General features: G+C 40.0%; 1 protein-coding gene across 1 annotated transcript in view; it reads right to left on the bottom strand.

Annotated features, from left to right (window-relative positions):
- Positions 1–633: 633 nt before the first annotated feature.
- Positions 634–26,743, bottom strand: part of ibtk (inhibitor of Bruton agammaglobulinemia tyrosine kinase) — a 38,432-nt gene continuing 12,322 nt past the window's right edge. Inside the window, 24 exon segments of the mRNA XM_034229445.1 lie at positions 634–1,661; positions 2,738–2,836; positions 2,838–2,871; positions 7,123–7,335; positions 9,443–9,601; positions 10,086–10,184; positions 10,283–10,395; positions 10,663–10,808; positions 10,883–10,995; positions 11,843–11,970; positions 12,758–12,818; positions 13,339–13,456; positions 14,463–14,564; positions 14,678–14,774; positions 17,613–17,650; positions 17,863–17,945; positions 18,047–18,133; positions 18,223–18,470; positions 19,255–19,639; positions 20,597–20,750; positions 20,953–21,130; positions 21,777–21,900; positions 22,514–22,694; positions 24,557–24,674. Coding sequence (XP_034085336.1) covers positions 1,536–1,661; positions 2,738–2,836; positions 2,838–2,871; positions 7,123–7,335; positions 9,443–9,601; positions 10,086–10,184; positions 10,283–10,395; positions 10,663–10,808; positions 10,883–10,995; positions 11,843–11,970; positions 12,758–12,818; positions 13,339–13,456; positions 14,463–14,564; positions 14,678–14,774; positions 17,613–17,650; positions 17,863–17,945; positions 18,047–18,133; positions 18,223–18,470; positions 19,255–19,639; positions 20,597–20,750; positions 20,953–21,130; positions 21,777–21,900; positions 22,514–22,694; positions 24,557–24,674 — 3,204 coding nt within the window. The 3' untranslated portion in view covers positions 634–1,535.

Here is a 26,743-nt window from a genome sequence, read left to right as displayed (position 1 = left end):
TTGTAGCTAACAGTTAGCTAATGGCTAAATGGTTATAACTAAATGGGTAGGTCTATGTTTAACAGATTAGTGGTTAAATAGCTAAAATACATAATTATAGCCTACAGATATATGTTTGAAATAATTATTTTAAAAAAGAATAAATGGAAAAGAAGCTAAGAAATGGTTATCTCTCATTGTATCAACCCAGCTCATTTCGGAGTGATGTAAAGCGGCAGTCTTTTCCTCCAAGGTTTTGATACACGAGTCATCTCTGCCCCGACTAATAGATCCTAATGTGTAATTACTATTTCTCCCATGAGCCGTCTCTCTCTGACTTCCGATGTGATGCTCTACCTGTAATTACAGCCAATAACACGCCTAAATCTCCACACTTGCTGTTCAGATCAGGGTCATCACAGTTAATCACAGGCTGAGACTTGATAATGTTCGGTTGCTCATGCAGGGCAGCTAAAGTGTCAGGCACATTACATCTTTATTAGATGCAGTAAGAGCCATATTTATGAGTTAAGGATCGAGTTTCTGATATATTAGAAGACAGGAAAAGGCAAAGAAAATAATCAAGAAAATGTAATCTTGCCCATCATTCTGTCCGCTGCAATTTATAAATTAAAATAGAGACTGGAGACGGTATAATTGCACAGTTGAGTTATTTTATTACATGCCATTTTCTCTTTGCGTCCGTATGTCTCACAAACACAAATGGCATCTGAAGACGAGATAACATGGTGCAGATCAGATGCACCTACCCAGCTGGAGAAAAAAAACTGCTGAATTATTGAAGCAGGAAAACAATGAGGTGTTTTAGCTGCTGTATTATTATCTTTTATTTGATAAAAAGGCACACCATCTTCTCTAGAGAAAACTAGTGATAACTTCAAAGGCTAGAAAGACAGTTTCAGACGATCACCATTCACTAACTGCATCAGATCATGTATTTTACCAGGTCCAGCAAGATTAGCATGTCACTGCAATATAGCTGAAGTCAAAGAAATAAGAACTATTTAAACAGACTAAACATACTGCCTTGGTAAATAGCTCCCTTGACCTCCTCTTTAGTACAAATGATGCTCTGCCATGGCTGATAATTGGCACTCTCAAACTCATTGAGAGCTTTTAATGAAACACTCAACACTCTCAAGCTTGGTCCCATTTCGTGGCTTGAGCATCTCCATTTTCTTTTCTTTGGCAACTTTGACTTCACATATTTATTTTGGGAAGTCGTTTACTTATTTTATCATTGGTTGCCGGTAAAGAACCTCAAAAAAGAAAGAAAAAACAACATGCATGAGGTCTAAAGACATCTTCGGGACGACATTCAGTTATGAAAAACATTCTCTCTCATTCATGCAAAATAAACGTTGAGCAGCAAAACTGTCTAACTGCGGAGACAAGCAGACATTTGCATCACACCCATCACCACACTGGGCTGGAGTCCTAGGTACAACACGGAGCGATGGATCTGAGGAGGAATCGGTGAAAACTGCATGGGATGTTCTCACTTCCTCGGTATGTAGCGGCTGTGCTGTTAAACATTAGTGTTTGTTCCAGGTCGGGATTGCCATGGGACCTCTGGAAGACCTCTCCACCACTATCAGCTCATCGGGGTTGTCACTGGCTTTATAGTGGAACAGAAGGTCTTGGATTGCCCGCTCTTCAATCTAAAATTACAGAAAGAGACAAGAAAAGAGGGTAGTTTCCGAGATTTTGAAAGGGAACAAAACCACACTTGATTTGAGGCTTAAAGAGAAAAGGCTGACACTGGGAGCTTAGTAATAATAATGGGGGTTTTAGATAATGGCAACCAGAAAGCCATAGGGGGGAAAAATGAATTGTTGGAGGCGCTGACAGAAGGCTGGCAGATAAATAAAAGCAGGGAGGGTTGTCGAAAAATACAGTAAAACTGGAGGCACCTCATTTCTAACCAGCACTGATCACAAGGTGGAGTTCATTAGATAGACTGCCAGATATGGTCAGAAAGGAAACGCATGCTTTGGTCATACCACCCTGAAACACCACCACAATGTTTTCCTCTTGGATGCCTAGAGTCCATGTTATAATTCAAATCTTATTCACGACTGAAGTCCAACCTAACGTCTTTGCCATCATGCAACAAAAAAAGAAATTAAGAAAACAATAGTCCTTTCCCACCCCCTTTTAGAATAGTCTTTTTCTTCAATATCATATAAAATATTAGAGAGCCCAAAATAAGGTAATTGTTCAAACATTCTGCGTGGGGCCATCTGTATACAGTATAGCTCAGTTCGTAGAGCTGTCGGCCCATGAACTGTTGCCTGGTCCCCAAGCGGTTGACCAGGGTTCGAATCCGACCTGGGACAATGTGCTTTTCAAATAAAAAAGGAAAATAAAACACTGCGTTTTTCTTTACATTTTTGTTCGTGTTTGGGAAATTGGCGAGCCTCATCAGTGGAAGAGAAATAAAAATGCACTGTACGTAAGTATTAATCTTTTACTTGAATTTGTGATCAGCGTCTGATAGCATAATGGTTACATAATGAGGGAGGGAATGATGATGCTGTAAATGCACCTTAATATTGTTCACAAGTCCTAGATCTCACGTCGAGTCCCACCTCACCTTCTGTGCTATTTACGTGCGTCTTGAGTCCCCATCTCTGCTACACACACAAGCTTCACCTTCAATCGTGAGAGAGTGTGTACTACCTGTGTGTGTGTGTGTGGGTGTGAGCACTAATGCACAACGACATGACCTAGTTACCTGGATGAGCGCCAGCGGCTTCTCCCGGCTGCGGATCAGCGCGGCTTCCTGCTCCTTCTCCTCCTCCACGATGGTGGCAAAGGTCACCAGGGAGGAGAGGGGGGGGGCTGCCCACTGCTCCGAGCACCCAAGGTCTGAAGGGAGAGACGGGTGACACAGATAAAGAGAGAGCAACAGGAGTTTAGAGCACGGACACGGGTGGAGTTGACCACTGTTGACAAGCTCCAGTGTGTGAAAGGCCAGCTGTCCACCTGGCTCTCACTGAGCGCCAGTAGGACGGTGGAACGGGACTGAAGTAAAAAAACATCTGTCACATACAGTCGGCTCGGTAAGAATCACAGAACTGAGGCTAAGTCTAAAATGACTTTTGCATGAGCCCTTTATTCTTCTTCTTCTATTATACCTTGTGTTGCATTTGATACAGTCCAGCATCAGTCTAGACTGGTTCTGGTAAACAACAAATGTATTATTTTTGTATTATATATATATATATGTTATAAATCACATCATTATTATTGTTATTATTATTTTTAATATTGTTTTGTCAAAAATATAATATTGGTTTATTATATTTGTGTTATTTATTTATTTTTTATTTAATCGTTTATTTAGCAGGGACAATGCACAGTAATGAACACTTGAAACATTCAAATGTGTCAAGCGTCACAGTGCCAGATTTAGCTTTGAGCTCATTTCCATCCGCAGTCCCTATCCCTTATACCACAGATAGGGCTGCAAATGATTTTACATCTCTATTAGTTACTTGATCATTTTGTAGATGATTAAATAGGTCGATACAATGTACATGCCAGTTTCTCTACATCCACGGTTTATGTTTTTTCTAATTTTGTCAGACAAAAGATACTCCTTTTTTAAAATCGGTTTATTTGGGCGACCAGGAGGGGACAACAGGCGGTAAAGGGTCAGGCCGGTTAGAATCCAGGTCGTCAGCCCCTGGGCTGTATAGCTCCACCAACTGAGCTATACAGCCCATACAGCGGCCCATAAAAGAGGGGACAGTAATCCAATATCTACATTTTTGATGATTATTGTCTTTCCATAGAACAGCCGACTTTGCGTTGCAGCTCTCCACTAAACATCTTAGCCCTGTCATTTATTTCTGACCTGCAATATGAAGCAGCCTCTCAGATCCTCTGCAAAACATTTGCTTGTTTGCATAGAACAAAAATCGGAGCAGTGCAAAGCATGTGGAACAAATCAAAAATGTTCTGCTGCCTTAAGTTGTGTTTAAAGCTTTTGTTTGGTTTTATAACCACAGGTTTGTGTTGGAGATGGTATAATCACTCATGTTTTTATAATCCTATACCTTAAATGTTGTTGCCATTTCCTTCAAAGCTGAAAGGCAATTTGAATCTACCAATAAGTTTGCGTTCGCAGAATATACTATTCAGGGTTCATACAGTTTTTCACCAATGATTTTCAATGGCCTAAGTTTCCATGACCAAAGAAATGACTCTTTCTCAGCGGTACCACTGAAATGGTTTATTTGAACATGGAACAGGAAAATAAGGTCTGCATATGAAACATGTTGTGCCTATCTAAAACAAATCAAATAGGCTTACTAGCTTCTAGAGGCTAAAGCAACTAAAATCTCTCACCAGCAAAACACCTCGACAGTTAAATGCCATTTTACGTTTCATTACTACACGATAAAGTATGTATTATCATTATAGTATTACTATTTCGGCGATAAGCTAAAATATAAATTATATTTGATGCAACTTTAGTTAACTTTCCATGACTTTTCCAAAACTTTGGGAAGTATTTTTTGGGGAAAATATTGTTTTCAAAAACCTTTCCATGGCCTGGAATTAGCATTTTGAATTTCCATGACTTTTCCAGGTTTTTAATGACCGTAAGAACCCTGATTATTTATTGTCTTATCTATATTCTTGAGAGTACAACACCGGGCTTATTTTTCCCTGTGACACGTCACAGAAGACAGTATCTCTGATTGGTGTGCGCTTTATATGATTTCTTACTCCATATCCACCTTGCGTTGCTTTGAAACCGACTGCATTCATACTTTGTCATGAATGTGGCCAAACATTCCTTATCACTCAATATGATACATGCACACTCTATGGAAAGTCTGTGTGCTTATTAATCTGGCCTAGAGACACCGCTGGAAATATTCATAGAAAGAAGAAGCATCTCTAATCCTTCTGACTGGTAATATGGAAAAAGTGTCCCAGAAGGCAGTGAGGAGAGTTTACGAGGTTGCTTCCTGATCCTTGAAGCCTTCAGTCTCTCGTCTGGTCCAATTAGAGAGCTGCTCCCTGTTCTGTATGATGCGATGTGATATGAGGGGCTGCCCTTATCAAAAATGATTAACATCAGTTGTTTCCCCAGAGTGACTCGCACAGCTGTTCAATATCTGCAAGTCTGCTTTAAAGATTCCCCACGCTGCATGCTGCTAAGATTAAGCAAAGGAAGTATGATATCAGATGAAGAGAGACGCGCTTATGAAAGGTAGGGAAGTTCACTTTTAAAGAGGCCCCTATTATGCTCTGCAAAGGCTCAAACCCTGAGTCATTATCAGTAATATCTTGCACTATAATCACTGTTTCCTTATGATTTCTGTTGTTCTTTTGCTTTATGTCACTTAGAGGCGTTAAACAATGGGACGGAGATTGGGGGGAATGGTTTTAGTTGAGTTTGTTTAGTCGTTTGTTCAAAAAAGTACATTGTTTTCCTTTTAAAGAAGAACACGTTAATTCTGCTTTTGTTCAAAATGCATAAAAAACAAATATATTTTCCAAATGTATATACCGGTACATAGATGTGTGTTGTGAGAGGGCAACACTGCATGTCATTACGGTCAAGCCAGTAAAGCTATTTGAATATGATCTGCACCCTGTGTGTGTGTGTGTGTGTGTGTGTGTGTGTGTGTGTGTGTGTGTGTGTGTGTGTGTGTGTGTGTCCAGCTGTTGCAAAGGTCAGGGTGACTGGGTGTGTGCAGGCAGGTCAGCCCAGCCGTACCGGGTCATTCAGAGCAGTTCACCTCGCTCAGACCAGAGCATCACGCCGCTCTCTCAGTCGGTCCAGCTAGAGGGCATCCTGTCAGTCAGCACGATCCTTCAACAAGTTCTCCATTCACACTCACATCCTGTCCCCCCCCCCCCCCCCACCCCCGGGCATTAAGTCTTAGAAAAACACTCATCGTCACTTCCCCTTTTCATTTCTTTCAGTCAAAGCTGGGGTTTTTGTGTCATCTCGATCGTCCGCAACCCTATGGCACAATATAAACAGCTAGAGCGGAGATTTTTGAAATGTTTATTTTACTGTAAAAAAAATAATATATATGTGACCTGCTCCATTGAAATCAGTCACATTGACCCAAAGACACATTTTGAGTTAAACTGTTGGAAAGAGGATATTCCTAGCTTTCTAATGATATCAGGATTGTTTTTGTACTATATTAAGCAAAATAGGTCACATTATATAATGACTGTCACCGAGTCATCATTTTGAGAAAAAGGCCTTCAAAGTGTTCTCTTCTCTGGAATCCATCGATCTGATTGATCATTTGCTCCGCTAATAATCAAAGTAGTACAGAGTGAAGATATTTTCATTTGGATTACTGGTCTGGGGGAAGCTCGCGAGTGTGTGTGCGTATGTGTGTATATACGTGTTTGTGTATTTTTGCGTTTGTGTGTATTGTGTTTGTTTCCCGGGGAAAACCCTCACGAGAAACACCGGCTGTTGTTATGCCTGCTGTGACGTCAAGTTACTCCGTTCTCCGCTTGTAATTATGCCGTCACAAGCTTCAAAGCTGTATTTATCATCTGAATTTGCCGAAACAAGTTTCATATTCTGAAAGCCAAGACTTTGTTTATTTGAAATCAAACAAAACACCCGAACAACTATTTTTTTACGCAAAACCACATTTATTTTTGAAATGAGCCGTTGCGACTTCCAACTGATTTCGATAGAGCGGGTCACATATATAAATACAATACATCAAATAATAACAATTATTATTAATATATTTGTATTTGAAATATTATGATTATTTAATTGATTTCTTCATATGTTTTAAATTGGTTCATAGTGATATAAAACACTTAAATAAAAAATGATACTTATGAGAAAAGAATCTGAATGGATATCGTTTGAATATCACTTTTGTTTTGTTTTATTAAAGCTTAGATTAGGTTTTATTAAAAGGTTTGTAAGTATTAAAGTACTAGGGTATCCTGTGTCTTGAGTTTCAGGGCTTTTCCCTTGAAAAAAAGAAACAAACTAATATCAGTTTTCTGCAGACACTTCAACAGTGCCATCAAGTGGACACTGCCGAACATAACAGAAACACATTTCTCTCCTGTGTGTTTACTCTCTAGTGTTAATGTATGGATGCTCACCGCGTGGGGCGCTCCGGCTCGCTGCTGTCGGCACATTTGAACGTGACTCTCCTGGTGGCAGGCGGAGCAGTGGTGACGGGGGAGATGGGGGAGACGGGGGCCCCTTGGCCTCCCTTTGCTCCCGTTTGACCCACTCTGACCAAGCGGTTCTGCTCTTCCTCCAGCAACGCTCGAAATGAGCACGAGGAGGGAGGAGACTGGGCTGCTGTTGCCCTGCAGATGGGAATAAATGAAACACATGAATTCAGGATTGTTGAGGCTTGAATTTGCCAAACGCTGTACCTCTACAAATCATTAACAATGTTCTTAAAACATGATGCATCAAGATCTCCGTTTTGAATTCCTAAATCAGAATCAATATCAGAAACAGGTTTATTACGAGGTAGGTTTACACGTACGAGGAATTTGACTTGGTATCGTGGTGCATAAAAACAAGAATTAAAAACACAGGAAGAGAACTAGAAAAATATTTTAAAATATATAGTAAAATATAACAGTATTTACATTGCAATGGAATTAAATAGAGGAATGAAATATGGAATAGAAATCAGCTGTAATAAGCAGGTATGTGGGTAGGGAAGATTATCCGTCATCAAAAAGTAATATTTTGTAGCCAGGACTGACTTTTTAAGAGGGGTTTGATGTTTTATAACTCTATAGGGTGCAGCTTTTTACACCAACATTGACAGTATCGGACAACAACATTATAAATGGTACACCTTGGCTCTAATAGAAACATTATATATGGACTTAGGAATCCTGAGGAAATCCAACCCTTACTGGTTTTGCAGATCAGATGACATCCTGGTTGCAGTGTTTGCTCTGAGTAAACAATCTAAAAACAGTTTGCTGTTTGTGTGATGTCAAATAATGTTGATGTGACATCAAGGCTCAAATCACTTAAAAACACAACACATGTACATTTTAGCTCATGCCCTGCTTCTTCTTCCTATTTGTAAGTAATTGAGTTATGTTTAATGTCTTCCTTAGACCCTCCAGAAAAACGCGATTCTGCGATCGCAGAATTTACCGCATAATCAGCAAAATGGCACAGATTTTTTAAAAGGCCGCATATTTATCAAAAGGCCGCATAATCCCCGCATTTTTCCACACAAAATTGAGAAAAAAAAAAGTTAACTCGTCTTGACGCGAAGTAGTGATGATGATGATGATGATGATGATGATGATGATGATGATGATGATGATGATGATGATGATGATGATGATGATGATGATGATGATGATGATGATGATGATGATAACGCGACGTCATCAGCTCGCGCATCACAGAAGGTAAACAACACCGTAGAGTGAACGTGTGGAGCTCACACGAGAGAGAAAACACCAAGATGAACAAATCAAATCCATCTCATTTACCGACGAACATTTCTGCTAAAGACCGGGCAAAGCAGTACCCCGATGTCTTGCACGGAAGTGGGGGGAAACTATTCTGCACCCCGTGCAACTGTGTGTTGGAGCATAAGAGAACATCGACGGTGACGACCCACTTTGATTCATTCAAACATTCGAAAATGCTTTCTGCTGCTGCGGACAAGAAAGCCAAACAACTCACGTTCACCGAGGCATCAACCTCCAAAACCCTTTCGAGGGTTACAAGAAACGAGGTGAGAAGCCTACAAGATTGAAGCTGGTCAGATAACGAACAAGTAAATGAAAACAGAATGAGGCGGAGAAGTGTGTGTGTGTGTGTGTGTGTGTGTGTGTGTGTGTGTGTGTGTGTGTGTGTGTGTGTGTGTGTGTGTGTGTGTGTGTGTGTGTGTGTGTGTGTGTGTGTGTGTGTGTGTGTGTGTGTGTGTGTGTGTGTGTGTGTGTGTGTGTGTGTGTGTGTGTGTGTGTGTGTGTGTGAGAGAGAGAGAGAGTGTGATTAAAATAGCCCAATTGCTTTTACAATAAATAAACATTGAATGTGTTTAATTGAATAGTAAAGGGGTTTAACGTTAGTGGCAGGTTGTGTGTGAGAGAGATAAAATAAGACAGCCCAATATTTAAAAAAAAATATTTAGCATATTTCGCAACTTTCCGCATATTTCGCAACTTCACCACATAGAATCACATAAAAACCCCGCATGTTTAATCGCATAATCAAGGGTTTTTGCCCGCGTTTTTCTGGAGGGTCTACTTACTGTTCGTTCAGTGTGTTCTCACATGGTGATTACTAAGAATAAAAACAATGCTTTGAAAGACTCTAAAACCCTTGGGATAACTGCATTTAGGTTATAAAAGATAAATCACACCAGTACAGGTTTACAAACTAATCAAAAGTAACCAGGAAGTGGTGTTCATGTTTAGGCTCACTCACCAGGCCTTCACACTGCTCTTGGGGGGGGTGACTGTGGGGGTGGGTTGGGATGTGGTGGGCTCCACACTGGCCTCCTTGTTGGCCATGGCTAACATCTTCCTCTGCTTCTGGGACAGTTTAGCAGGAACAGGAGAGTGCTTAAGGCTGGAGCTGACACTGCTGTGGGAAGGGAAAATATGTGTCAGCTGAAGTGAATAACAGTCATGAAATAATGTTTACTCTTGTGGTGGTCCGCAATGACGGATGAGAAGATAAATGGCGCCCAATCCTCCGACTTAACAACAAGAGCTACAAATTCAAAGAGAATATTGTTGTCCCTTAGCAGCTTACGTTCCGTCTCCTCATTTCTCTTTTTTGTGTCTCCGTTTAGTCTTTATACAGTGTATACAAACTAAACGGAGACAGTAGTTGGTAGTTTTGAATCTTTTTGTGGATGTTTTGCGTATCTTTGTGGACATATTCTGTACCTTTTTTGATTTTTGTATCTCCTTGTTCTTGTAAAGTTTCATTCAAAATTGCTAAAAGAATATATGGATAAATCAACAGTTAACTGTACTGTACTAATGGAAATGTGTCATTATTTGTTAATATGTGCTTGTAGATAATGTCCTCAGTCAGAATAAATACAGCAGATGTCCCGAACCTTCCAGGGCTTTTCGGAGTTGCTCCTGATGGCTGCACAGAATTGGCCTGCATGTCCATGATGGTTCTCAGATCCAAGACTGGGGCTGGACGAGTGGGACTGCAGATTGTAAAAGCAGAGTCACACTTCAACACTTAGGAACGGACGAGGGATGAAAACAATTCCTCAAGAATACAGGATCATTGGATCCATCTTACCATGGAAGGCCCTTAGGGATGGTTTGTGGAGCAGAGGGTGGCGGAGTTAGGAGGCCGTCCATCAAGGAGGTAGGGGTGCTGGGTGGGGTCTTTAGCCTGAGAGCCTTATCATCCTGCAGAAAACAAATGACAATCAAGTCATCTTTTGTATTATATACACCTTTCCATGTGATGAAGCCACATTCCTTCATTTATATAAAGAATAATGTATACATAATGATTAGAAGTTAGCTATAACAATGTGTAGTGTGTTTGTGAAGCATCACAGTATGCTGCAAAATGACTAGTGGTATTAAGAGATGTACAAAAAAAACTCATCTGTTTTATTAAGTTTGCCAAAGAATGACTTATTGTGTTTGTTTTTGTGGTCGGACATTAACCTCAGTTCTGTCCCTGAAGACCGGTGAGTGAATGTCTCGGGGGCTGCCCACCCCCACGTAGCTGCCCTCCGAGTCGGATGTGAGCATCTCCTGCAGGGAATCTGTGGAGTTGGCCGTGCCTGACTTCACCGGGCACGGGGAAACCACTAAAAAGGAGAAATAGGGTGTTAGAAATGAATACTATTAACAAAGACTACCTGATGCGTTACAAAGGAGTTACCTGCAGCGGGGGGGCTGTGGATGATATTAGAGAGGGTGTAGCCTCCGGAGCTGTCAGAGCGTCTCCTTGGTTTCTTTTTAGCCTTAATCTTGGCTTTCTTTAACAGGATTTCCCTGCAGGGGGGACAAAGTAGTACAATAATTAGCTATTTGAGGCTGTGCATTTAAGATGTTTAAAGGGGATCGCAAGGGCTTACAGACTGGTTAGCTCCTGCTTCACTTAACTTTAAGTGTATACTAGGGCTGAACGATTAATCGATTTTAAATCGAAATCGCGATTTTAAATGATGCGATTATCAAATCGCAAAGCCTGCGATTTAAAAAAAAAAAAATTTTTTAATTTTTTTTTTTTTTTTTTAATTGTGTGTCAGTCATCCACACCAATCAGAAGTGCTGTGCTCCACATGTACCAGCCATTGTTAATCAATCAGAAGTAGCCCATGATAGAAGGTGATAGACAGATTGATCCAATCACCTGCCAAGTGCTTCCAATGGAGCTTTCCTAGATGGTTTCTGAGTCAGGTCAGTAATGCTCCATCACGTGTTTCTATTACAGGGTGAACCTTAAACTGAAGCTTGACTTTAAAGCAACCCAACGGAAGTTTCATTTAAGTTTAGTTTTTTCACTCGTAGCTCGGGCTGTGGGGGTGCTAGAGACGGGAGCACGTTGATACGACCTTCCTAGCCGGAGATATGGCCGCATTTTACAATAAACTTCCGTTGGGTCGCTTAAAAACAAATATCGCAATTCGAATCGCAATATTTGTCAGAAAAATCGCAATTAGATTTTTTCCTAAAATCGTGCAGCCCTAGTGTATACATTAAAGTATTCACAATGGAATGTTTTTTCTGGTAGTCAACAGCATGATGAGAGGTGATGTGTTTTTTGAACAGATGTGAAAATAAAAAAGGGACAAAGGGCATATATAGTTAAAGTAAAGATATGTTTTTGTTTGTTTACCTGCACGAGTGATCCAGTTCTGCTTCTGGTTTGGGGCTAAATGCTGAGTCCAAATCCTCAGCCTCATACACACTGAGGTCCGGGGCGTCAGGGTACGGAGTGATAACCCTTCTTTCCATGGCTGGGATCTGAAATGGAGAGAAAAATACAAACAATTGATCATTAATTACAAAGTTACATTTAGGATATTGGGAACAATTACTTTTGCACATTCTGGAAAAAAAGGGAATATACTGAAATATACACATTTTACAATACATCCCATATTGCATCGTCAAGGACATAAAAAGGTTTCAAAAGGGAAAATTCCCCCAAAGTCCGCTTGTGGTGCTTCAAATGCCATAAAAACACATTTGAAAAACTCAACAGCAATACTGTATATCCTTTCAGAATTCATGACCCAGTTACTGAAGATAATCGGCAAAACTTGTTGATTGTCGATTGTTTTTTTCGTTCTACCAGAGTGCAGCCCCAGACCAAATCACAGCACAACGAAAATGGGCTAGAGGTTCTCATGAGCTAGCTAACTTTGCAGCTCAGCAGAGGAGGATGTTAACATCTCTCGCCATCACAAGCACCTACGAGTGCAATCTCGTTAAATCATATTCGAGAAATATGAATATTTGATTTTTAGAGCGAGCCATCCCTTTACAGCACCAGAGGTTGATGCATTCAGGTGCGAGTTATACAGAAACAGTCCCGATAGTTTTGCTAATTCCCCTACAACTGAACCACTATTGGTAATTGGATTTTTTTATATGTCAAAGCAAAAAGATGACAAACATTTGACACTTGCTACTGTAAGATTCAACTCGATGTCTTAAATAAAAGGCAACAAACAAACTATAAGCACACATTGAAATAATGTAAAAGAGGATGCAGTTTGGGGTGTTTCTATGGGTGGACGTGACTCACCATCCTCCTGTAGGCTGCAGAAAGCTCCAACAGCACTTCATCACTGAGAATATCCAGAGCTCTGACACACACACACACACACACACACACACACACACACACACACACACACACACACACACACACACACACACACACACACACACACACACACACACACACACACACACACACACACACACACACACACACCACACACACACACATACACACACACACACACACACACACACACACACACACACACACACACACACACACACACACACACACACACACACACACACACACACACACACACACACACACACACACACACACACACACACACACACACACACACACACACACACACACACACACACACACACACACACACACACACACACACACACACACACACACACACACACACACACACACACACACACACACACACACACACACACACAGGGATCATCTTGTTTGCACCACTCAGATTAATTGTAGCACTGTGTTTTAATTGTTCTAAATAACATGCTGAAATGTTCATAATCTAATCATCTTCAAGTCTAATTGAGGTTCTCTCTTGTGATTCTCACCGTGCCTCCAGCAGGGCAGCCATGTTGAGCACAATGAACTGAAGACAGGAGAGTTTGAGCTGCTCTGCGTTGTACATGGTGGCAAACTCCAGCAGCTCCGCACCATTCTTCAGAGTCACTAAGAAGAGAAAAGCAAAAAGCATCAATCCGATTCATAGGAAATCACTTCAAAAACTGTGTCTGGTGATGTTTTCAAAAGCTGCCACTACAAGTCAACTTTTATATAAGTAGATACAGATAAGAGACCCTATTATGCTTTTTTTTCTCCTACCCACACTTCTATTTGCTAGCCCTCCAACACATTGTACGTGATATGATCAAGGGTCGGACATTTTTAAACAGTTGACCAATCACAACAGAGCCGGCCAGCTAACCAATCAGAGCAGACTGGGCTCTGGTTTCAGACAGAGGGTGAAAAGAGGTGCTGCAGCACACGCAGTATGAGAAGCATGGAGTCATGTCACAGGAGGGACACTAAAATAGGACCCTTTGATCAAGAAAAATGATCAGCAACTATTTTGACAAACAATAAATCATTTTTCACTCAAAGGGCAAAAAATGCCGGTCAGCCTCTTATATCTTTGGCTGTCCTATTTTCCCTGTTTTTATAATATTAAAGTACATATTGTTGGCTTTTAAACTCACCCAACTGAAAGACATTTCACATTGATTAACTGGGATGAACTTTTAACACTTTTTTTCTAACATTTTATTGACCAAACAATGATTGGTTAATCTAGCAAAACACTGCAAATTATTCTGTAATAGAATGATTGTTAGTTGCTGACCTTAATGTTTGCGTAACACACATTTGTAAACATGTGCTGCTTTTACATCATATACAACTTATTGTGAGCCCAACACAACATTGTTGACATTTAAGAGAACATGTGATCCAATATCTCCAGAAATGAATAAGATAAAAAAAGGGTCAGCAGTCAGGAAATAACCCCAAGAATGCATGATGATGAAACTAACAACTAATCGTTGCTTCTGAACTTAACATCCATCATATTTTAATTTCATAAGACTTTAAAACTGGATTATTTCAACATGATAAAAAGAAGCTGGAAAAAGCTAGAGGCAAGGGCAATGACGCTAGAAGAAAAGACAAACCGACTCACAGTTCTCGGTGATGACGACCTCGCACATCTCCTTCAGTCGTGTGATGAGCAGCTGGTCGGCCACAACCAGCACACTGCAGATAAACTCTACATTCAAACCCTCTGTCGAGCAAAGAGAGGTCCTGTTAATATGAGCGTCTTTACTGCGAATATATAGCAAAACAACATCATTAAAATTCGAAATGTGCCGTCACAATAAATGATGGTAAAGCTACCTTTGATGGTGGGAGACTCGTCTGTGTAGATATACTCCAGAATGACCTGCAGAATCTCAGAGCTGGTAGTCAACTCCAGTGCTGTGCAGGACGTGGCCTGAGGGAGGCAGGACATCATTATAGAAAGTATACAAAAGTGGACAAAGTCACTGTGATGTCATTCATCGGTTTGTTTAGCATTTTGGCCATTGTGTTATTTAAGGAAGCAGAAGTGATAAGAAGGTTAAGCTAACTATAATAGGGCATGCTTGAATTCACTTTTGTAAACTCTAAAATAACTGAGAAATGATTAAAGTTATACGTTGAAAAACGCTTTCAACATCCACACCTCAGTGGTTATGATCAGTCAATCATAAGTAGCCACATCCTAAAGCGTTCGCTGCTTTACCAACTAATTATCTATAAAAGGTGACCAACGTTTTCAAATCCTTCTGTATTTTATACGACTTAAAACAAGTGATGAGACTACGGCTGCATGACTTCTAATAAAACTATCACTTTAAATATTGTTTCCTTTGGGAATATACAGTATTGCATTATGAAGAAATACAATGCTGCATCATTTTTTCTGTAGCTAAAATATTTACATAAAATTGATGTTGGGTTTCTTTTTCAACCAAATCAGCCTGCTGTGGTTGATTGTGATTGGTGGTTGGCTATGCAAGCAGAGCTGGCATATTACTCACTATCAACACATTCTGTGTATCTAAGATCTGAATGATGTAATCAGACAGACGTCTCGTGCAGGTAAGTCATGAAAAATGACAAGCAGCTAAAAACTTGAAGCATCACGTTTGAATAAATATGCCTTAATTGACTGCAATGTCACTGCTGTGCACGGGCACATTGTGATGGTAATGGTAAACATATATATTGTGCAGGCCTGATCGAGAGCATACATTAATTAGGACACTAAGAAAATAAATAAAGGGAGAAGTGGGGACACTTTCGTATAGACTTCTATACAATCTGACTTCTTTGTAACCAGTTAAAGGTCAAATGCAAAGCTTCCAAATATGCTACATTTTTATAGAAATTTTGTTTTTAAGACTGCCTGTATTTTTTATTTAATTTAAATCGAGATAATACACCCGAAAAAAAGCTTTTTATTGATACAAAACTCGACCCAAAGCCGTCTGAATTTCTGACATGTCATTCCCAGCAGCCTCCGCGCGCGTGACGTCATTGTGGCCAAACAGTCTCTGGGCCAAATATCCCGACTCGGCAGTCTCGTGCGCTGTTCACATGTCAGCGGTGTTTTTCGCTCATGACTGGTGCAGAAAACTCTGAATTATATCCGCGAAATCACGCAAAACATGTGTTATTGTTGTGCTTTCGGATGTACGAACGGTGCGGGATCTGGGAGAATTTTTCATTCATTTCCCCAAGACAAAATCATCCGCCGAAACTGGATTATTTTAGTGAATCGTGTTGGCTGGCAGCCGACAAAATGGAGCAAGTTGTGCTCTGACCACTTCGCGTCTGATGCATACGATGTTGATCCTGCCATCGTCAAGTCTGTTGGTGGAGAAGCATTTAAAGTACATCGGAGGCTGAAACCCGGAGCCGTCCCCTCCATATTTGAGCACAAAAAACAACCGAAAGAACGAAAGAGCCGGGCAATGCAGAAATGCCAAAGAATTGAGGTAAACAAATTTTGATTTGATTTCAGAGCGCACGGAGCACAGAGCGGACAGCAGATAACGGAATTGCAGTTTTATTGCTTATAGATTATCAGAACATTTCAAAGGGGACACAGCCCCATTGGATATTAACCTATGGATTAACTACATCACCGTTTTTATCGTTTTAATGCCATTTTAGACCGGACAAAGAGGAAGGTAAGCCTAGCTCATGTTAGTACCTAGCGCCACTTGTTTTGATGTACGTTTTTGTTGATAACCTCGCGAGTTTGTATCTTTCAGTGTTGAGGTGGTCACCGTTAGATTCTGTGTCTTTACGATCATAAACAATGTGTTGGATGTGGAGCTAGGATAAGTAATAAGGGAGCTAGGAGTGATTTTCGGTGCAGTAATAGGTTAGCATTTTTCGCTCGGGGCTAATTCAGAGGCTCACTGTTAGCATTGTGTTTTTGTTTTTTTAAATAAATGAAAAAGATCAGTTAAATTAGTTTTTCCCCGTTATATGGATATAAAATATTCATAGTTTATTAAATATTAAGGTTCCTTAGACGTCGTTTCCTGCAAATGACGCGATTTCGGGTTCGTGGGGCTAAGAGGATAACAGAGTATGTTTTATTTTTTTTTCACAACAGTTGTATTTGGATGGAATGAATACCTATAGTGATAATTCAAAGTAATAAAATGATTTTTACAGTGAAAAAGTTCAAATGGAACTGATGGTTCCCAAATTACCCAGAGGTCGCCTGGACTTTATTTTTCTAAATCTCTCTAAAAAGGTCAAATTGCACTTGTTTTGCATCAATCTTGATACAGGGTACTTATTATATGTTATAGTTTGGATTCCTAAAGCTTTTAGTCTATAGTCTACTCAGAATCAGACATGATAACAAAACTAAATTGTACTATCGGCGGAAGCAGCTGTGAGCGATAAGCCAGGTGGAAATATGTTTGGCCACTCTGACGTCACGCGACGCCATCTTGCGGAGACGAGCGGCTGAGAAATAAATCGTCGGACTTGGTGTTGGGGGTTGAACAAAATAAATATTGCGCATTGCCAGACGCATATTATCTCCGATTTTAATACTGCAATATCTTAGATAGTGTTGTAGCTATATGATTTCGATTTTACTGGCAATTATAAAAAAATCTTTGCATTTGATCTTTAAGCAGATTTAAGCCACTTCTACACTGGCCTATTATTACTGGTACCAGTATGTCTTATGAAAGTGCATCGTAAGCATTAAGACCACTTGTTAATGAATGAGGCAGTATGAAATACAAGTATGGCATACCTCAATCCAGGGGTTTCCCAGCATACTGTTGAAGTACTCTGCAGAAAAGATGGACACAACAGTTAAAAGAAAATGTGCCACTCACAAATTACAGCTATAAAAAGTTATCGTCATTCTAACACAAAGGATGCTCTTATTTAAGAGGCCCCAATTTAGGACTCGTGCAAAATAACAACTGTGCGCTCCTTATCAAAACGAATGAATAAAAACGTCTGTGCATTGTGTTCCTTCTTCTGATGGTTGACCTTACCTAGTCTTGCACAGAGGACACTTTTGTGGCACGGAAACTCTTTACCATCTTCAGATTTCAGAGTGACATCACAGAGATAGGAGCTGTGCAGACACAGAAATACAGATATCAGAAAATCTACATTTCATGTCAAATTCAATACAATCTGATCTATATAGCTCAACCGTTAGATATAAATGCGTACCACTTTTTCTGGTAGAATTTAGGTTTGTTGGCAGTTTTCTTCTTTGTAATCTTGATCTTTCCACTTTCGTACTTGACTCCGTCCAGTCTGTTGAGGAATAAAGAGTTATTATTCTGAATGGACAATGACAGCACATGTGATTTAGCCTTAGGGTTAGTGCATGTTGGGTCGCTCACCGTGCAGAAAGGCTACCCAGGCCAAGCTTTTTTGCAACACCCTGTAAGGTTTTCACCGGGTTGGCCCCTCCCTCGTTGGCTCCGGCCTTGCCTCCTTTCCCCTTCTTGCCAGGCTTGGCCGACTTGCTCTTGGCCTTGTCTCCGTCTCCAATGGTTGTGGGGGGGAGGGAGCGGTACACGTCGAGAGCAGCGCGACCTCTCAGGCCCAGGTCCTGCAGGCTGCTGATAAGCCTCTCCTGCTCCGAGTCCTGCGCAGACAGGCAGCGAGAAAAAACACAGCTGAGTCAGAGGCTCAGTTATTTAAGGCTAATGCAAATGTTTTTTACAGATTCAAGTAATACACAACAAACTCAAGTAGTGAAAAGGTGACATGATATAAAACCAAAAATAAAGTAAGTTTGTAAAAACAATTTTCTGTTAATTAAATATGATAATAAACAATTTTGTTGAGTTTAAAAACAATATCTTTTTGAGAAACAAAAGCATTTTATTGCATAGTAATATATATTATAGGATGATGATTATTGATGCTTAATGACTTTATTGCTTTAATGGTACGGCTGGTAAATGCAAAGCTAGTTTTATGCATTTATTTTTTATAAATAAATATATATACTGCTGGGTAGTTTGTACATTTTTTAATTATTTGAACAAAAATCACATTGATCAAATCGTTACTTATTCATTAATAATTTTGGTTTTGTAATTGTTAATCTGCAAGGCATCTAGTTATTAAGCTGTCAAATGTATTTAGTAGGGTAAAAAGTCGAATTTTATTTGTATTAGAAGTTATAAAATAATAATGAAAAAATATATATAAATCAGAATTAGATTAAAATATTCTATTCAAAAAGGCGTTCTTGAGTAAATGTTTTTAATGAGTAACTTTTCCCCACAAGTAAAATTGAGTAACATCAGGAAGATAACTTACATTCTCCTCACTTACTCGGCACCCTCCCTCATTTAAAAAAAGAATAATCTTAGTATCTAAACAATTCACATATGTAGAGGTATTCTTTCTCTTTTCCTCACTTGGTGTTGTCCCATCAGGACCCCTGAGACCCTCGGCCGGGCCCCGTGCACCAGCAGCTCACAGGAGTCCATGTAGATAAAGTGCAGGACGTACTCCAACATGTCCGCTGGGATCTTCTCCAAAATGATTAAATCACAGCCCACAGCATCTTCGCTCTTCCTCACTTCTCCGTCAAGCACATCATCTTCATCGCAATTCTCGGACATGAACAGCTTCCGGAAGAACTCTGACCTCATGGACAGGATGTACTTGTGGGCGGCGAAGGTGCGGTCATCGGCCTGAAGCGTCACATCGTGGATGCTGTCCATTTCGTCTGCCTCATCAAGGAGGCTCCGGAAGTGTTGGGAGAAGGAGGACGGAGAGACGCTGGGAATCTCGTACAAGCTGGATAAAAGACAGAGGGGGGGCATCAGTGTACAGCAAACACTTGGAAGATAACTATTTGGAAGATAGAAATCTACATCAAAATCACAAAGGGTACACTTTTTCAGTGATAATTGTAATATCTTGCCTATTTAAATAAGAGGAATAAATGTAAATAGAGCACAAAACTTTTCAAAAACAAGATTAAACTAATAAAATCAGGCAGCAAATGCTTAAAGATATTCAAGCAATACTTTGTTGAGAGGACAGTCGTTAAGAGAAAGTATAATAAATAATTTAGTGGCATGCTGTTGTACTGGTTCCAATAAAGCAGTGTGTGCTTTAAGCATAGAAAATATCTAAAAATAAATACAATTAGCATCCACTAAATAAGATTTATAGACCCTTTTTTGCATTATGTCCAACTGGCTACATTTAGCAACATTACATTTAATGAGTGGTAAGTCATTACTTAGTCTGTGGGAAGACAATGCTTTAAAAAGCATTGCATCTATTAGTAATTATTATTATAAGTTATCTCCAAATGCTCTTTAGCCATTTACTATTATTATTATTATTATTATTACCGTTTAACTTAAAAAGGTTTTTCCCTCATTGTGGAAAATAAAAAGCATTTTTCATGTTGCAATGATATTGCACATAAGGAACCACATGGGGAATGCTAAAAGATAATCATCAATAATTATTTAATAATCAACAAGTTCAAAGAGGAGGAAGAAAAAGCACATTTTCCATGAATGACTTCACCACTTTTAGCCACTTTATAGATTTCATAACTTCAATCTTTCTTTTTTTTTTTTAATTAGTTACTAGAGTTAGAACACCATGTTTACACAAAATGTATTTAAGATTTTGCTGGAGTGGAAAACTGTCCCCAAAGTGTATTTTTTACATTTTCTACAGACATCTACAGACAGAACATGAGGACAACATTAGTATTCAAGGGACATATCCCACCTTGTTTTTGGGTCTGACTGGAGCATTCCAAAGTTGCGGCCCTTAGAGTCCATGGTGATGCTGACAGCTCTGTGGACGTACGGGAGCTTCTCCAGGCGGATTCTCTCGAACCATGTCCCGGCATCAGAGTAGCCACAGACCTCCACACTGCCCTCTGAGATCACAAGAAATGACAAATAACATTTTTAAATTAACAATACTTTAAACTAATTTTTGTTTTACGATGACCTATAACTATTCCCTTTTTTAAAGGAGTCTATACACATCTAATGAAAAACGTTATCTATTTAAAACTGACATTTGCAAAACTTTGTCCAACTTTATGATATAACGTACTTTGTTCCTAAATTCCTCACCTTTTTTCTCCTCGTACTTTTTATATTCTCCAGCCCACACGCCACTGAAGCCCTCCCCCTCCTGAGTCACAAACATCATGCCGTTCTTGCTGAGAGAAATGTCCGACATGAAGACCTGACGCCCGTACGCCCACCGGCACTGTCTCACCGAGCTGCCCGACGACCGCCAGCAGAACACCTGGGAGGGAAAGGGAATTGGAGGGATTTAAGGAAGGTACACAGACAAGTCTTACTCACAATTGAAATCTATAGAACCCTGTATGGGCCAGGCTGCTTTGAGATTGTATAACTGTCTATGATGCACCATAGGTTAGATAACAGGGGAAGGTAAAAATAACAATGTTATACATCGTGCTGCAGTTTCTAAATGTTAGCACATGGGAGAAGTAAGATTTATTTTCCCATTATAAAAGTGACCTTCAAGTTATGTAATAGGCATCTTTTACATTAATTCAAAAAGTATGTCAATAATAATAAATTAAATACAGAGAATATGTTTTATGTTTTATAACTACTGCCTGCAAACTGTATTTAGAAAAATATATATCTCTTTTTAATTTGTAGTTAATATTATTATTAAAACTACATTTCAAAAGACTAATCTGTCACCATCTCACAGTTTCATTGAGAATGCTTCTGTTGCCCCGCACCAATATTAAGTGAGGGTGTTAGCAGACAAACTCAAAATGTCACTCCAAAATAGCAGGATTTTCTGTTGTGGAATCTCAAAATGAAAGCCCTCTAAATGTCAAAGACGAACTCTGTTCCCTCTCAGTCTAGATAAGTAAATGAATCACACTCCTTTACTATTTGAATGCTCTTACCCTCCCAGCTTCATCTAAAGCCAAGATGACCACCTTCTCTCCCCCTCCCTCGTTCAGGATCTGAGGAACCACACGGTGGTCCAGACTGCCGCCGCTGACCAGAACCTTCCTGATGTTCAGCTGTCTGAAGAGACACACCGAAATCAATGATTAGAAAAAGAAGTGTCACATTTGAAGCATATGTTTAATATAGTATATATATATATTGATTTGTCTTTCTGTGGACCAAGATCTACTTTTCTTTTTGGAAGATGCCTATTTAATTATAAGGGCTGATTTCCTAAACATCTGCCTTTAGGTCAATTCAATGTTGTGTCATCATTCTTTAACAGACCTGTATGCACTTAAACAAACACTATGCAAATCAACGTTAAAGATAACATAACAGTTTCCAGTTTAGCATCTGCTGCCATTCAAACGAGATCTGATTAGAATAATGGGGGTGATGCAGAAAAGGACAGTTCCTCCGGTGGCTTACAAAGGCTGCACATATCAGATCTTTGAGCATGGAAAAAGAGAGCTGACAACAAGAGAGCTGACAACAAGGGAAACAGAATATGCACTCTTTTGTAAGTAAGGAATAAATACTGAACATCAATTAAGTATGTTTAATTTGGATCAGTTTTAACCATCTTTTGCTTGGATTCAATTTGTAAAATATTTAAAAACCTTTAAAGCAAATGCAATCTTCAAGGCCACTTGAGTCTCAGTGTAATAAAGGGTTGTTTAATGAATACCTGGAAGCCATTTTCTTGCACTGGTAGTCAGCCAACAGGTAGACATCGCCCTTCTCAGTCACAACTACTGTTGCTCCATCACTGGCTGCTGCCATCGCTATGGTGACATCCTTGTGATGCAGAGCTGATACCTGCCGGGGGGCTGTCACACACTTCTCTCCGTTAGGATCCAGCAAGTAACCTGGAGATCAACATACAAAAAATATATATATATTTGACTTTATCATTTCTTGGTGTCCTAAATGTATATGGTGTGCGTGTGTGTGTTCAAACAGGGCTTTTAACTAGGGGGACACTTAAATAGAAATGATAGCTACACATTTGGGAGAAAAAACAACTTGAATTATTCTCAAATCATAATTATTTCCCAATTGCTTAATCGGATTGCACAATATAGTATTTGATATGGTCGTCCACTGGGAGCATAACAGACGCAAGTGAAGTGTGCAGCGTGACGAGGTTAATCTGATCTGATAGTTAAGGGATGTTGTTCCTTAACAAAAAATGCTTTGTGTGTCTTTTATGTAAGAGCATTACAGAGGTTTTTTCTTACAAGTTTGTGAATTTTATCTCAAAAATATATGACTAAAATCTTAGAGAATATCAACGTTCTTTTCAACTTTAATCTGGGAAATCTGTTGTTTTTCTAAGAATATAATGTCCCTTTTTTACCTACAATGGCCATAATATAATAAGAAGAAAATCACTGAAGAGCATTTCGAGTCACCTCTGACATGATGGAGGATCTTTCTGTAAAGTAGTTATACATTTGCACAATTTTTCCCTTGTAACAATAACTATAGGGACGGGTGGCGCAGTGGTCTGTGCATTTCATCATCAGATCAAGGGGGCGTTGGGGAACTCCAGTTCGAAACCCGCTCCCGCCCCACTGCGTCAGGCCGTTGTGTCCTTGGGCAAGACACTTCACCCGAATTTGCTCCTGTGGGTATTGTCCACAGTAGATGACCATTACATATCTGTATGTGTAATGTGTATTTTGTAAAGCGCTTTGAGAGTCATTGATAAAGAACTATAATAAATATAAGGATTATTATTATTATTATTATTATAGACAAGCGTTTCTGTTCGCAGGCAACTTTACCGGACAAATGGGAAAATTACAGTTTATTATTATATTAGTTACTTATGTAGGCTTTATATAGAATGACGAACCCTGACGTCTGTTATCTCCCTTAAGGAAGGGGCTGCTTCAGCCATTTGTTGTCGTTACCAGTTTATGACCGGGCAACTCTCGGTCACAAATGGTTTATTGTTGTGGGTACACTGGAACACTTCCTTCTTGGGGTTTGTGGACTGGACTCCAAGGTGTGAAATCTTCGAGGCCATAGGCGTCAGACGCAAGTGATTCCGTGTTCCCAGCTGTTTAGTCTATCTCCCCAAATATGTTGATTACTCTCTCGGCACTAGTTAAAAGGTCTATCGAGAGAGAGGCTCTTCAGAATTGATGTGGCAACTCTACCGTGCAATCAGACCTCTGACTCTTGACTTGTTTTGTGAATCCTCCGTCCGAAGCTCCTAAAAAAAAACATTAGTGTTTGCCATCAAAGCTCCAGCTCTCCCCGTGTCTCATTTTGAGTCGGTGACTCCTCCTGCATTGCTACACAGAAGTTTCCCCCACACTCAAAATATAAAGTCCTGGAGTGCCGTTCCGGTGCGCTCGGGCCACATTATGAGCGCTGTTCTCACAGCGAGGGGGTCTCTTTGCAGGCTGTGGCATTGATGAGAGCGGCTGGTGCCTACAGAAAACATTTTTACCAGGAAATATGATTTAAAATGTGCCTTTTCTGGTCAAAGTCTGGTAAATTCCGGCTAATGGAAACACTGCTTTAGACATGATTGTATAATAAAAGATATTATCTTTTTATTTTTTTCTCTGGCAATGTTAGACTTTAGTCTGCCAGAGGATGTGGGTCTCGCCTTTATCTGCACAATTTTCCTTTTCAGTCACATTCAGTGTCTGACAGGCAGTGCCATTTTCTCTGCAAACACTGGCTTTGCTGACATTTCACTGTTGAGACTTACCCAGCTGGCCTCCATTGAGTCCCATTGTGTAGACAGCCTCCCTGGTCCACAGCACTGTGTGGAACCTTCCTGCTGCGACTCCAATCACGGTCCTGCCTCTCAGCGTCTTGGAGAACACCTACATGTACATACATAGCATATCACAGGCACATTTAAACTAGAGTATACACAATTTAGATAACTATCACGTGCTAGTTCAAAGGGTGGTGATTTATCGTAAATACTCAGTGCAAGTTATTCCACATTTCCACGTCTCAATATGTGTTATAATAACTTGAGGGAAGCCGGGAACAGAGATATTGAAGTGAGCAAAATAAGTGAAGCGGCAAAGAGTTTAATCATGGTACCAGTAATGGAAGATGCTAGCCTCATCTTGGAAAAAGACATGAAAATGTGTTGTTTTGCAGTTTGTGTCTATAGTAAGCTTTACGGTAAAAGAGAGGGTAAGCACTGACTTAAAAATAAAAGTGACTCTCTAGTGAAAGTGATTACTATTTCACATTTTAAAATAAATCACATAATAAATAAACAAAATATACAAAAATAAAACAATTAAATAACTTAAAAGACACAATCCTGCAAACTGTATTTTAGAGATAATTTGGATTACTTCTTTGCTAATAATTAGTCAAACTTAAGAAAAACAAAGACTCAATTTCAAAAGATCAAAATGAAAGAACACCATCTCCCAGTGTGATTAGAAAACGTCCCGTTTTCACACATCAATTTGACTAAGGGATGACAGCAGACAAACTAATCACTTATACAATATCAGGACATTCTCATATGGAATCTCAAAGTGAAAGCCCTCTAAGGGTCCGGACACACCAAACTGCCACCAAAGAACACGTCCCGAGCAGTGCTTGAATTGGAATAAAAAAGGTGCCAGTACTCTAAATCAGCAACTGTTTCAAGTACATTTATTTATACAGCCCAAAAACAAGAATTTGGCTCAAAGTCATATAGTAGGCTACATCCTATAATGCTGGTGGGTTTTTCTCTTTACTGTATATTTTAGAAAGGCTCACTGTACTTCAACAAAATGACTCAGGGTGCATCTGAGATTAGAGGGGGTGCAGGGGTAAAGTGCTATTTTTATAAGTGGGGAGTGGACCTGACACAAGATTTATTTTTAAATGTTGAAGTTAAAAGCATCAATCTGGTGCACTTTGAGAGCAACATTAAGAGATCTGTGGATACATCTCTCAACATCCATATGGAACAGAACTGTAAACAGATTTACTATTTCTTTATAGATATTTTACAAATCACTCTCCTTTTAAACTCTATTCTTGTTTTACTGTCATATAGTATTTCATTTTTAGTGAGTTACTCAGATGAGTACCAGGAGACAGCGTTTGGTACTCTGGTTCAATTGTGGTGAAGGCATCTGAGTTAGATGTATTTGAACCGAAATGTCTACAGGCATAGCAGAAGATGGCATCTTTTTTACAGGAATATTCCAGCCAATCTCTGTTTTTAAACCATGAGCTGCAAAATGAGCGCCTTGCCCCACTGTACAGGCGAGTTGGGAACTTGTTTGAATATACCTGGGCAGGCTCTGTTTTGCCGAGGTCCTCTGGAACTTGCGGGCCGCCGAGGGGTGGCGGTGTTTGGGGCGACGAAGACTGCTGCTCCGGGGGCGAGGCGGGCAAAGCGGCGGCGGCACCTCATGACGCATCTACTGAGTACCGCCGTACCGGCACCGTGCCGGTACTCAGTAAGAAGTAACGGTACCAGATGGGTAAAAATCAGAAGTCCTGGTACTGCGTACCGGTGAGTACCGGCCCAATTCAAGCACTGGTCCCGACGGACCCGACTGTTGTGTCGCCTCACGTCTCTTACGTCTTGGCCAAAAAGTCGCACTGGAACACACCGCAAAGACTTCAGCCGACGGCCAAGTAGCACGTACACACTGCGCATGCGTGAGTGGCAATAACTCTCCTTACCAGCAGGCGGCGGTAGTGTGTATTCGTCATTCAAAAGAGGCAACCCGAAGACAGACAGCATGATATATACAAACAACAAATAGCATGTGCGTTCCATTTTCACTCTCGTCCATCACAGACTGTTTCACATAACAACTTATAATCGAAAACATGTTTAGTGCGGTACTGGCGGTATCAGCCCTTGGACTGTTGCTTGTGGAAGCAGATAGCAAGAGGCGGAAGCTGAACAGCCAATCAG

This window comes from Gymnodraco acuticeps, unplaced genomic scaffold (assembly GCF_902827175.1).
Source record: "Gymnodraco acuticeps unplaced genomic scaffold, fGymAcu1.1, whole genome shotgun sequence".
Classification (NCBI taxonomy): Eukaryota; Metazoa; Chordata; class Actinopteri; order Perciformes; family Bathydraconidae; genus Gymnodraco; species Gymnodraco acuticeps.
Note: the sequence above shows the minus strand (reverse complement) of the source record. Positions and strands in the feature narration are given on the sequence as shown.